The sequence below is a fragment of the Sceloporus undulatus genome, chromosome 6 (genome assembly GCF_019175285.1).
Source record: "Sceloporus undulatus isolate JIND9_A2432 ecotype Alabama chromosome 6, SceUnd_v1.1, whole genome shotgun sequence".
Taxonomy (NCBI): domain Eukaryota; kingdom Metazoa; phylum Chordata; class Lepidosauria; order Squamata; family Phrynosomatidae; genus Sceloporus; species Sceloporus undulatus.
This window is the reverse complement of record NC_056527.1, coordinates 25,949,900-25,964,011: the sequence shown is the minus strand read 5'-3', so window position 1 is coordinate 25,964,011 and position 14,112 is coordinate 25,949,900. Positions and strand designations below refer to the sequence as shown.

General features: G+C 38.2%; 1 protein-coding gene across 1 annotated transcript in view; it reads left to right on the top strand.

The window, feature by feature from the left end:
• Positions 1–14,112, top strand: part of MALRD1 (MAM and LDL receptor class A domain containing 1) — a 266,619-nt gene that overhangs the window by 218,714 nt on the left and 33,793 nt on the right. The window contains exons 13-16 of the mRNA XM_042472024.1: positions 3,079–3,189; positions 4,760–4,973; positions 11,469–11,716; positions 13,742–14,033. Coding sequence (XP_042327958.1) covers positions 3,079–3,189; positions 4,760–4,973; positions 11,469–11,716; positions 13,742–14,033 — 865 coding nt within the window. The remainder of the gene's footprint in view (positions 1–3,078; positions 3,190–4,759; positions 4,974–11,468; positions 11,717–13,741; positions 14,034–14,112) is intronic.

Genomic DNA, 14,112 nt, shown 5'->3' with positions numbered 1-14,112 from the left:
CTACAGGCTGAATCTCTCTTATCAGGAATTTCAAAATCTGAAATGCTCCAAAATGTATTTCTAAGGTTTCATAGGAGGCTGAGATAGTGACATCTTTGCTTTCTGATGGTTCAGAGTATACAAACTATGTTTTATGTTCAAAATTATTAAAAATACTATGCATAAAATTACCTTAGTCTATATCAGGGGTAGGCAACCTGCGGCCCACAGGCCGGATGCGGCCCCAGCCCGGTCCTGCCGCCGATTGCCGCCGATTGCCGCCGGGGCCTTTGGGGGGCAATTGTCTATAGAAGCCTCAGAAACATGCATTTATATTAACATTTTTTAAAAAATCAGCAAATTTTTTCACCTGTCTTCCATTTTTTTTTTAAAAAAGTGTCTTCCATTTGAAAAATTTGTCCTACATTTGTTCTGGTTTGTTTATATATTTAATTTTTTAAAATTATAAAATTATTTTTTTTTTTGGGTTTGCCCCCCCCCCCCAGTTGTCTGAGGGACAGCAACCTGGCCCCTGGCTCAAAAAGATTGCCTACCCCTGGTCTATATGTTTATGGTGTATATGAAACATAAATGAATTTTATGTTTAGATTTGGGTCCCAAACTCTAAGATATTTCATTGTGTAGATGCAAATATGGCAAAATCCAAATAAAATAAAATAAAACTTTCAAAATCCACAACACTTCTGGTCCAAGCCTTTCAAATGAGGGAGAACAAGCCTGTATAAGTAAATCACTGCACCAAAGGTTTGAAACTGTAATTAACTGTTTTCAAAGTAAATGTCCAACTCTGAAAATGCCACAGGAGCAATAACTGAGTCAGAAAATACCTGTTTGGATGCTGTTTAACATCTGATATGTTCGATGCACTCAGACTCTTGAGTGCTTTCGAGATACTTTTGCATTTCTTCTGTCAGTTTGTCAGTTAATATATGAGACCCCTTTGTCATACACTTCCATTCAAAGAGAATGGTTATTTAATTTTCCCATTTCATAAGCAACTGGGAGATGATATCCCACTGCCCTGTCTTCCATTAAAATGAAAAACACCTAGATTGTCCTAGAGCTAAGATTGCATATTATTATGGCTGGTGATAAATTCTAGAGAGGAAAAACATTTCTGGGAGTTGTTGATGTATAGTTCTGTCAGTGCTGTCTAGAAGCATGATTTGACATACATCACCATACTTCCATCACCCAGTGTTGTCAGTTTGACTCAGTTCAGACACTTTAGCTTCAGTGAAGCATGTTTAGGATAGTTGACTCCTGGGAAGGACCCGTCACAATTGAATGAATATTTACTGAGGCAAGAAGCTAGGAGGACACCTCATGTACCTTCTGCAGCTTAAACTAAACAAGCACTTCAGAACTTGATTGGAAAAGATTTTTATGCAAACAACTGGATGTTTAATGTACTGCCTAACTAAAATTAGTTTTCAAAACTGAATACATCTATGGTGTTACAGCAAATTTTACTGTTCTGAGAATTAAGATTGCTTTACTGATTTTGTCAGCAGAAATGAATATGACTTCCTGACCAGTATCATACTTTAAAACATATGCAGGTAACTGGGTTGACCATACAGCAAAGTACAATAACAGCCACAATCCATGAAACAGTGATACCTTTGTTGGGCCAACAAAATGCACAAAATAAATATTGCAAGCTTTCGGTTCCACTGGCTTCTACATCAAGCAAAGGGGTTAAAAAAAAAACAGGAGAAAGAAAAATACAACCATGTTAGTTATCACTTGTTTTTCAAACCAACTGAAGTGGAAATGATCAAGGCTTGCTTACTAATCAAGATCCAAAGATTGTTGTACCTGAGTTGTTGTCGTCTCCTTTTGCATACCCATCCCTGTACAATAACATCCAAAATCCACAAAACAGTGATCTCTTTATTGGCCAGCCAAAATGTACAAAATACATGTTGCAAGTTTCTGAGACTCCATTGGCTTCTTTGTCAGGCAAAGGTCTTAAAAATGAAATAGGAGAAAGAAAAAATGGTGATGTTGGAGTTATAGGCCTATATTTTGTCAAGATGTTGTTATAGATGTTTTCAATTAAGCTGGTACAGAGGGATATCTATATAGGCAGAGGCCGTTACTGCTTCTTGGCCATGTGGCTTCTGGATGACAAACAGTTATATACTCCAAGAAATGAAATGTAAAAATTATTAGCAACACAAAAAGAAATCTCCAATGAGATCCTGGTTGTCTCTGTGCTTTAGCAAGAACATTACATTTCTCAAGAAGTCTCTGTGTTGTTGCATTTGGTAAATTTTTAGATGCTGTTTAGGTAAAACACACCAAATGCAGTCCCATTTAAAAAAAAAGTTTTACCTATATTGCAGAAAAAAATCTCAAAGAGTTAAATTCTAGTCCCTTGACTCCCTCTTTAGGATTCCCCTGTTGCTCAATCCTGTTATAGCATTTTGGCCATAGCCCTTTACCAAGTACCCTCAGTCAAGCATAGAGATTGGAAAAGTTACAGTTTTAAACTGTATTTTTGAGAATCCTCTGGTCAGTGACCATGCTGTTGGGAGATTCTCATAGTTCACACATTCACTAGCATTTGGATTCCACTTCCCCACAGCAGAATTCATTGCCACTGTTGTATACCTTTGTATACTTTTCCATCCTGGAGGCACATACAAAAGGCCAGTTCTGACTAGGACTCCCATGATGGGAGAGAAAGACTGGTATGATTAACCCTCTTTATATGCTCCTTATGTGCAGATACATTCTACAGAAGCATGTGATGGTATCTGCTAGTGCAACAGTATGACATATGAGTGAGCTGTAACACTTTGAAGGTGTAAAGACATCAAGAACTAATCTGATTTAAGACATTATTATCTTAGATTGTGAAGAAAGGGCCACACCATAAGCCTACCCCGTGTTCATAGAATTGCAAGATTGCTTGCATGAAGTTATTATAATGATTACTTTTCATATGACAGATGAAACAAGAAGAAAATTTGAAGATGGTAGATTACAAATTTGTTTTATGTTGTGATTTGTAAAATCCAAGTTGATAATTAAAAATGTTGTGTTTCATTGGAAATGTTTGGTTTCTAGGTGCTCAGCAAAGTGGAAAATGTAACCTCTGAACTTTGGTCTCAAAGTGGCCCCCAGAGGGACCAATGGAACAGAGCTGAAGTATTTTTGGGTGTTCGCTCCTATTTTCAGGTGTGTAAAATTTTGTTTTTGTCCACCAATCACTTAAAATATATTCAGAATACTTCAAATTCCTGTTTCAAAATCTCATCATGCCACTCCATAAGAAAGCACTGCGCCCTAAAGCAGTGAAATAAAAATGATGCCCATGCTGCAGACTGGAGATTATTTGTTAATGGCACATAAAAATAAAAGAATGGAGATGGGGAAATGATGCTCCTTGTGAATTCTCTTACTGGAACTGGCAGCTTCATTGCTGCTTTATAGTGTTACTGCTTTACCATAGCTGGCAGCAGTATCATTTTGTTAGAAGAGGAACACTTTGGCAACTGGTTTTCAAAACTCCTTTATTTCCAGTGTTTAATCAGACATGTTCCTCCAACTTTTGCATTCTTGTTTTGTTTTGGTTTGTGTGCCTGTGTGTTTTGTATTACAGAATAACAGTGACTTTGCTGTGTGAAAATATTCTTGGCTCATGAAATACAAACACTGAAATATATTGGACTGAATCCAGATTTTTCCCCCCTCCACACCAGTGGCAGCATCCATTGTCAAGAATGGGGATATGTAGCATAAGGGCCACATGCAACTTCATAGGATCCTATTTTACAACCCCAAAGGAGACTGCTATAGTCCCCAGGCCCCAGCCTGAAAAAATAAATAAATACTGTGGGCAATTTCTCATTCTAAAATGGCACCAAAGAGCTTAAAACTGTGTGTATATTTAAAGATAAGGTTTTCCCCTTTGACAAGATTGTCTAGTCATGTCTGACTGCAGGAGGCACTGCTCATTTCAGTTACTAAGCTGAGGGAGCCAGAGTTGTCCAAAATGACTCCGTGGTCATGTGGCTAGCATGGCTGCATGGAACGCTGTCACCTTACAACTGAAATGGAAAGCATTAATCTACTTGCACTTTTACATGCTTTCGAACTACTAGGTTGGCAGAAGCTGGGACTAGTGATGACAACTCACTCTGTCATGTGGCGCTTGGGTCTCAAACTGCTGACCAGCTGATCTTATGATTGTCAGAGTCAGCATCCTAACTGCTAAGTCATCATGTCCCTATATATGTGTATGTTAGGGGCACAAGACCTCCTCGAATGTGGAAAAATCGTGAATAACTTCCCTCTCCCCGGAAGTGAGTCAAAGGGATGAGTGGACGCACTCCTTCCCCTGCACTTCTGTCCCTTTAACTGGCTCATCTCCTATTCCTAGGAGGGAGAGCTGCCTAATTCATCAGACAGCTCTCAGTCCTGGAAAGGGGTGGAGGATCACCCCCACCCCCTTTCCAGGAGGGAGAGCTGCATGGGGAAAGGCAGTTCTCATTCCTGGAAAGGGGTGGCTCCCTTGCTCCTAGGCTTTTTTCCTCTGAAAGGGAAAAGCCTGGAAGGGAGGAGAAGGAGGAGGAGTGCATGTGCTTGTGGCAGCTTTGACCTTGCATATGATCGAAACCACGAGTGTTGTAGCCGTGAATGTTGATGGATGACTATATATTACTAGATGTGTCTATTTGTATCAGAATGCTGCTGCTAAATAAAGAAGAAGAATAATACTCATAATGCTATATTTTATATTGTCCAGGTTGTTTTCAGAGCAAAACGAGGCATCAGTTATGTGGGAGATGTGGTAGTGGATGATATTTTGTTTGAAGACTGCTACCCGTTGTTGATCCCAGAGAGACATTGTACTTCAGAAGAATTTACCTGTGCAAACAAATACTGCATCCCAAAGGATAACCTTTGTGATTTTGTGAATGACTGTGCAGATAATTCAGACGAGAATGAAAGCATCTGCAGTAAGTAAAGTCCATATTTTAATGAACATTACTTACCATGTCTCTAGTGAATTATTAATATAGTAGCACTACTATCAGTTCATTAGATTGTAAGTGAAAATTTGACTGATATTGCAGTCCTATCGCTTCTGGGTGGGTCCACAGTCTGAAATAACTGTGAAAATTAAGAAAATTCCTTCGCCACATTTAGAGAAGTGTAAAATTTAGGGATGGTTATGTTCCAATGTTCACATAGAGGCATGGATCAAGTCAGTTTTGAATCCACAACTATCATGTTCTTTAGGTATCCCTACTGTTGTCTGGATACAAAATTGAATCTTCAATTAGAACAGAATTCTAATTAGGTCAGCAGAAATACATATCCCAGGGATCCTTGGGAGTCAGGATAGTTACCATAGGAAATGAGGATGCTGCCCCTTCAAGTTAGAATTCTGCCCTTCCATCATATTTTCCTTCAATCTCAAAAACTCTATCATTGTCTCATTCTTAACAAGGCTATGGAAACATAGCAAACAGAACAATACTTTGGCTGACCCTTTTCTTTGGGTGCCTTAGTTGTATTTCTATATGCTTAACTAAATTTAAAATTAAAAATACACATTGTAAACCACTTAGGGAGTGCTTAAGTGACTGATACAGTAAGCGGTATAGAAATGTACTTGGTATTGCTATTTCTATATAAAATGTTAAGTTACGGAAATGCCAGAAATTTAGGGACTGGAGGAAAATTTCATAACAGGAGCATATTGCTTATTTGGGAGGAAGCATTGCCCTCCCTTACCCCACCCAAGAACAAGACCCCTTTCTCCACTGATCCAAATTGGGTTTGGTTGTGGGCTTTTTTTTTTTAAATTTTGGGATTCTGTTCTCTTTAACTGCCTCAGACAATACACAAACTCACACAGAGTGCAGAGTCAGAAATATTCTTACATTTCCATCAGTATCTTTTTTAAAATGTAATATTATATTATGATGATATATTTACATCATGGATTGGTTAACCATATATTAAAATCCAAAAACTGATATTGGTCTTATATATTCATAGGAATTTATTCAGAGCATAAGAAAGCTAATAAACTATTTATTGCACCTTCAACCTGCTTCCAGCTAGTTAAAAGGAAAATTACATTGTGCATTCTTACGACTGCAGTTCACTCCAGCGGCTAAGATTTAAATGAGCTGGGGGCTATGATTCATACATTTTTAAAACAACCTTTAAAAAGATAAAATTTCTAGAAAATGAGTAATTTCATTAGGACCTTCCTCCTTTTTCTGTGTTTAGGCAAAAGACAGGAAACTAAAACAAAAGAGGTCACAGGTGGCAACAGGTCAAGATAAAAAGAGTATCTCAGGACCAAAAGGGGATTTAGGATCATGTTACTGTTACTTATCCAGCAAATTGCAATGTGGCCTACTGATAGAATAATGAGCAAATTCCAATGTGGTATATTTGCAGGATAGTGAAGCAAAATTTTGCCAAAACATTTGTAAAGATTTATGTATAAACACATAACAGGACACTTTCATTATCAAAAAATAAAATAAAATGATTTAAAATGGAATTTCGTCTAGCAATAAATTTTAAAATGCTGGCAACAATAAGGAATTGTTTGAGTAGATTGCCAGTTAAGAGTACCAGGGAAGGAAACCCATTAACTAGACTCCTTTTTAGAATATCGTGGGTGAGCTTGTAGAATGAAACTGTTACCCTGAGACTCGAGTAGTGAAAGGGGGGATGTGTACTGTTCCCTATGCCCTGGGCACGCAACCAAATCAACAACAGTTAGGCTGCATATGCTGCCTCCTTGTAACAACATTCTAGCAAGGAGGAGACCAAGCAGGGATTGTGGAAAGTTTCTTTTTTTGAATTAAATCTCTCAAAATCCTCCAGCCAACAGTATATTGACCATGTTGGCCAAGAGGTTCAGGAAGTTGTATTCCCCCTTAAGAAGTCATTTTCCAAGCAGTGAAGCTGACCAAGGTGCTGTCTTGAGATTAGACTATTATAGGAAAGCTAACACACTAGATAAATACAATAAATACAGTTGGGATCTATCTTTGCTTCTCTACAAGTGAAAGAGCTCTGTTTCTTTGTTCAGAGAACCAGGATCTTGTAGAGGCCTCTAATGGGAAAAGAGAGGTGAGACAATTCCCCCTGAAGCCTCTAGTATTCGCAAACAGCTCATGATCACATAGTAAGCAAGAAATCCAAGAAAACAGCCAGCCACTCATTTACTTTAGTGACAGTGGAACTCAATTGCATGCTAATCTGGATCAATCCCATATCTTTGACACAATTTCTTGTCTTATTTTAGAGATCTATGACACTCAAGAGAGTATTATGGAGATGCTCCTAATCTAACCTGTGCAAGAGCCAAATCTATCCTTACATTCTCTGCTAATTTATCTTGAGAATAACAAGAATGTCTGGGTGTCTGTACAAAAGAGAAAAAAAATGGCCTAGTGGAACAATTCTTCAGCAGATAAAAATGTAATTAAGGGTAGAATATAAACCATTGTTGAAGTCAGACCTATTTTTTGACATAAGATAATTGGGTGACTATGTTCCCTTCTTTTCCAAGAGTGCCAAACGATACAGCTTGGCTGTGAACATCTGTGATCACTTTCTTGAGGATAAAATAGTGCTTGGGATGGCTCTGCCTATACTGGGAACCCATCTTCCGGAGGTGTTCAAGTATTTCTTGAATAATTTTTTTATATAAAAATGAAAATGTGGTCTGTACTGTCTCTCAACAACAAAACTTTTCAGAGCCTTAATGAAACCATGGCCGGTTACAGACTGGCACTTGGGACGTCCGCAGGACGTCCCATTTTAAAAAGGGGGCGTCTCTTCTAGACGCCCCTGGCTCTAATACGGACTCTGTCCGTACAATATGGCGCCGGCCGTTCCACACGGCCGGCGCCATCTTTACGTATCGGATGCTGTGCGTCCGAACATGTCGCTGCGTCTGTGATGTCGCGAATGCGCCCCTGGTGCCTCGCGACGTCACAGAGGCGCCGCAAGAAGAAGCTCCATTGTGGAACTTCTTTTTCGGTCCGTGCGGGAGCCACGCAGTGTGGCTGCTGCGGCTCCCGCACGGAGCAAACAGCGGTGGCGGCAGACCGCCTCAAAGCGGCGGTTTATAACCCACCCATATGTTGATGATGTAGAAAGCAGGCATGCTGTGCTAAATGTCTAAAGGCTGAACTAAGAGTTTTATTACCCTTTTTCCTTTTCTCATTGGTGTTAGTTTTAAGCTCAGGCTGTGTCTTTTAAGGCAGACATAGTCAGTGCAGTTGAGATCCTCAGTTGGTATAGAGTGGCTAAGCCTCTGAAATGTATACAGAAGCCTGATACTTTAAACTGAGGAATACAAAGAACAATCTGGGTCTTGGGAGAACAAGCAAGTTGAAGTCTGTTCTGATGTAAATGTTTGACCATTTATTTTGGGGAAAAAATTGTTCTCAGATTTGGGGCCAAAACAGAGGAAAAGCAGTGTCAGTGAGTAAAAAAGGAAACTACCATGGTTTTATGTGTTTGTTTGTTTTTTAAATGCCGTGATGATATGTTACATTTCTATCCCAATCTTCCCATATGTTTTGGAATGGTAATTGGTATTCAACCCACTCAGAATTCTGTAGAAGGCTCTATAACATTTGGAGAGTATTCCAACCTGGTACCCTCCAGATGTGTTGAAATGCAGTTAGAATTGGGGGTTGTAGTCCAACACAGAGGGCATTTGGAGGCTGAGAGAGGTCTGAGAGACTTCATCAGATGATGAGCTTTGTGGAGCTGATTGTAGGTTTCCCTGGACCTAATCCAAATACTACATTACAATGTCCATTAGTTCGTCATGGAAATAATGTGTGGAACACCAAGGACTATCTAATTACTTCTTGCCAACGTAAACATGGTAGTCTGTCAGAAGAAGCAGCTCTTTCTATCATTATATTTTGTTCTAATTTGATGTTAATTTTTTTAAAAAAAACATGGAATAATATCAGTTCAGTTTAAAGATGACAGTATGTAGGAGGCATTTCTTCTTCCATTGTTATTATATTTTGTTAATGTTAGTGTTAAAATAAACTTTTAATGTTAAATTTTAAAAAAGGAATACCAGTTGTTCCAAGTAGCTGAAACCAACCAGTCAACAAATAAAATAGAGAGGAGAGACAGAGAGAAGAAAAGATGTATTTAAGGAAACATTTTGGGGAGTATGTGATCTTTCAATGGCAAGATAAGAAATAACCTATATATCAGCTTAATGGGAGGATGGAAGCTGTTGAAATCCTCTAATAGAATGGATGGATCATTAAGTGTTCATCCAGAAGATCTGAGTGGGCTGAATCTGGTCAAGTAATTCCACTGGCAGAAATGATTCCATCTGAAACACTTCCCCTGGATGCCCTGAAAATTTACTCCAGGTTTTGGAGATAGGGAGATAGGTTACAGGCAGGAGGAGAGGAGAAGCAAGTCATATTGTACAAGCTTCTACTTTTTAAACTTGGATTCCATTCACTATTTTAATTTGATAACTTTTTTTACATTGAAGCACATATAGAAGCTATGGATGGCTTATTCACACATACAAATGTTGGCTTGAATCTACAGCCATTAAGCGGTACAACATGTATGTGTGAACCAAAGCATCCTTGTCTCCAAATTTACTTATACATTAGCCTCCCTCCTGTTAGAAAAAGGATACATTTTAAGTAGCTTCAATACATCTTTTAAAAAATAACAACCAGATTGTATTAAAAGACTGGGAAACAAAACAAAACAAAAATTAGAACTTTTATTTGCTGTGTGTGAGTCTCCAAAGTGCTCTCCTCAGTAATTTTGCCAGCTAATAGAATATTTCAGAAAAAGGCTAGATTTCCCTAGCTGTAAGATAGAAACTAGATTTTCAGAATATAAGAGGACATAACTAGTTTAGCAGTCTTTTGGTCTGTTTAATAATTTCTTTTGATGCTGATCCAGCATTAAGTCCTTATTTCACAGGTAATTCTAGTATGAAACAAGCTATGGTGGTGTAGTTGGCTGAGCACTGGACTATGACTCTGGAGAACAGGATTTGAGTCCTCGTTCAGCCATGGAAACCTATTAGGTGGCCTTGGATAAGTCCACCTGTCCTTGAACAGCCGTGGGATAACCCTACGCTCCAAATGGGCTGCATTTGCCTCGTCCCAGGAGAATGTGATAAGACCCGTCTTTGACAGCTAAAAATGTGTGTCTATCCCATCGAGGCAAAAGATGAGATAATGCATGTGTGACATTCTCCCCAGTCTCTGGAGTAGCAGAAAACAAGCTTGCTCCATTCTCAACAGGACATGCTTTAAACAAGGCTATCTTGTCATCCCGTAACCTTCTCTTCTCCACGATAAACATACCCAGCTCCCTAAGCCACTCCTGATAGGGCATGCTTTCCAACTTTCATGATTTCAGTCATCCTCCTCTGGACATACTCTAGCTTGTCAACATCCTTCTTGAATTATTGTGATCAGAATTGAGAACAATATTCCAGGTGGGCTCTGACCAAAGCAGACTATACTACTATTGATTGCAGCCTAGAATTGCTTTGGCTTTCTTAGCTGCCACATCAGATTGCTGACTCAAGTTCAGCCTGTGGTACATTAAGACTCCTAGATCCCTTTAGCATATACTGATGTCAAGCCGGGTGTCACCCATCCTATACTTGTGAATTTCATTTTTACTGCCGAAGTGTAGTCACATGCTGTCTGCCTCAGAGGACGACAAACCTTCTCTGAACAAATTTTGCCAACTGCCCCCTCTCCCCTGATAGGGTCACCTTAGAGTCACCTTAAGTCAGAAATGACCAGAAGGCACACAACAGCTACAACAGCAACAACAGTTTGCTATTTACTAAAATAGTTAATCTCTTTGATCACACCATTTTGTGTAAACATTATACTTTTAGATACCAATAAAACTAATATAAAAGTTTTCCCTTTTTGGCTGCCTGGAAACAACTCTATTGGAAACATAAAACATGAGCTTTAACATATAAAATCAAATATGGTGAGTTTTCTGATTTTCTCTAGATCTTATGATTTCAAGTTCTAGTGTAGCAAAGAACATACTTTAGTTTACCCATATTGCCATTTATAAATGTTCATTAGTTGAACTGTATATACTTATCATGGAGATAAGCTTCAATCAAAGAAGAGGTCATTTGCTAATCTAAAAACATCCTAAACCATTGCTCATGGCCTTTGTATGAGATGAAACGGCCAACAATTAAGATGTCCCTCATTAGCTAAATGAACCTACCTTCATTTTGAGAATACAGGAATATGTTTATTATTATCAAAATAATTTTTCATTATTCTAAGTAATAATGAACCTACCTTCAATTTGAGAGTATAGGAATATGTTTATTATCAACATAATTTAGGCATTTTCATTAGTCTAAGTACATCTAAGTACATCATTAATCTAAGTACATTCATTCCCCCCTCCCCTTTGGTCAGGTGTTTCCATTGGACGCTGTGATTTTGAATTTGATCTTTGTGACTGGGAGCAAGTTCAGAATGACGACTTTGACTGGAATCTCAGAATTGGCGGCGTCCCAAGAGTAATCACTGGACCAGTTGCTGATCATACCTTGCAAGAGCCATCTGGTCATTACATCTTTATTAAAAACTCCTTCCCTCAGTTGCCTGGGCAAGAAGCCAGAATTTCTAGTGTGATCATAAGCAGAAAAAGCAAAAATTGCAAGGTATGTGCTGGAATGCCTAGCAAGAATGATAGACATTAATTCTTATCTGCAAGAATTCAACATTACTGAAGCATCCCTTAGAGAAAATATAACTTGTCCTTTTATTAATTTGAATGCTATTGTAGTGCGGTGTTTTGTTTTTCTTGGTTCTGACGCTTAAAATTAGAATGGTTTCTGTTGAAAAATCCTTTTGTTTGTATGAAATGAAACACTTCAATGGCCGCCTTGAATCCCACTGTGGGAGAAAGGTGGGATATAAATCTTGGAAATAAATAAATAAATAAACGTCTAGATCTGGGCTGCCATGGAACAGAAAATACCTTACAATAAAATGTACTGAATAATTTTCCCACTTGTTGAATTTCAGATGGTAAATAGCTGAAAGTAAGCAGGAACACACAAATTCTTTGAATTCATATGAGCATTGGTGCAATGAAAAATATTATCTAATTGTTTCCTTTAGAGGAATACAAACATTTTATTTTTCAACAAAGACAAAACATTTTGTTCTGGTTGCTACATCTTCTAAGGCAGGTGTTGATAGGATACAATTATATTTAAGGCCACCAGGTATTGTTTTTTACTAGAATCCCATAGGTTCCCTTGTGGTTGACTGGGGAGTAGACATAATAGAACTGGAGAACATGGTGCTCATCACTTCTCAACCAGAAATTTGTTTTCCATACCAAACCTGAGCATACCTTCAAATTCACTCCAAGCTTCTAAAACACAGGGAGCTTAATTCTGAAGAATAACTGTGTTGGTCCTTTTGTTAAAAATTTGTGAGTTAGAAATGCTTTATATTGCATGTTACCCAAGCATCTACTACCCATCCCTGTTCTGGGCTACAGTGGATAAGGTCTTTTCAGAAGGCCATCGAGGTCATGGAAACCTCTCCCCAAGGAGACTGAGGGCTCATCTGCACTGTAGAAATAACTCAGGTTGACATCATTTTAACTCCCATGGCTTCATCCTACAGAATCCTGGAATTTGTAGTATTGTGAGGCACCAGCACTCTTTGGTAGAGAAGGCTAAATACCTTCCAAAACTACAAATTCCAGGAATCCCTAGGATAGAGCTACAGGATTAAAGTGGTGTCAAACTTCATTATTTCTGCAGTGCAGATGCACTCTTAAATTCTTCCATATTAGTTGGCTTTTAAATGCCATTTTAAACTAGCACCTTTTGTTAGACACTGTTAGTTAATGTAAATCTTCTTTCTCAAAAGTAACTAATTCATTACTTCTGATTATTCTTAAAAGCATGTCAAGAGTTCAAAGCATTGCCCTGTGGTACAAAACATGTTCTGGATGGACTGGATGGCCCTTGTGGTTTCTTCCAACTCTACAATTCAATGATTCTTCTCCCATCCTTTTTGTTATCTACCTAGCATCCACAATAAAACAAGAAGCAGTAGTAACAGGCACAGCACAGGCACAGCATGCATCAGCTGTTGAACCATGCAATATTTCTTGCCGACCATTTAGTGAGCCAATAGCAGCTCAACTATAAAAATAACTGTGGCAATTACACTGCAAAACAGTGAATTTTCTTCTCAGTCAGGTTATAATAGTGAAAAGGGAAGTAATTATAATTTATTGGTTATTTGTTCTTAGCATTTCCACACTGTGCTACTGAAGTAGAGTTTTGGATAATAGTTCTGGTCTTTTTCTTAATTAGTTATGACTGCTGTGCTTTCCTTATATTGAATTAACTTCTGTTTAATTTTGAGAGAGCCATCTTTTCCTTTGCTTTGTAGATTTTTGAAATCTTTTTGCTGCCTTGAGTTCTCTTCAAAAGACATATAGTTTTAAATTTCAAGACACAAAACATGTTGGCCCAGTACAAAAAAAAACAAATTAACTCTTAAACATTTGAATAAATGGATAACATTTCTAGCATGCTGACTGAAAGTCTGTCAGATGCTTCTAACTGAGATTCTCTTCCTGCGTAACTATTTTGTATTAAAAGGGATCCATATTTGTGAACCATTTGGCCATATTTACTGCTTCTCTTATTTTCCAGATAATATTTTATTACCACATGCATGGAACAAACATTGGATCACTAACTGTCTACCAGATGATAGTATCAAATCAAACCAGAAAAACACTGTTGAGTCTGTCTGAGGATCAGGGAAATTTCTGGAAACGTCAAGTATTACTATTGGAAGCAGATGAGGACTTTCGAATCATCTTTGAAGGGCGTGTTGGGAAAGATTACAGGAGATCTATAGCCCTTGATGACATTGTTCTTACAAGGGAATGCCTATTGTCATCCAAGTTCTTACCAGATGAATCTGCAGATTTACCAACAGGTAATTTCTTGAGTGGTTTTGGAGATATCTCCTTTTTCTTTGCTTGAGTTTTGCAACATCCTGTACATTGTAACATATG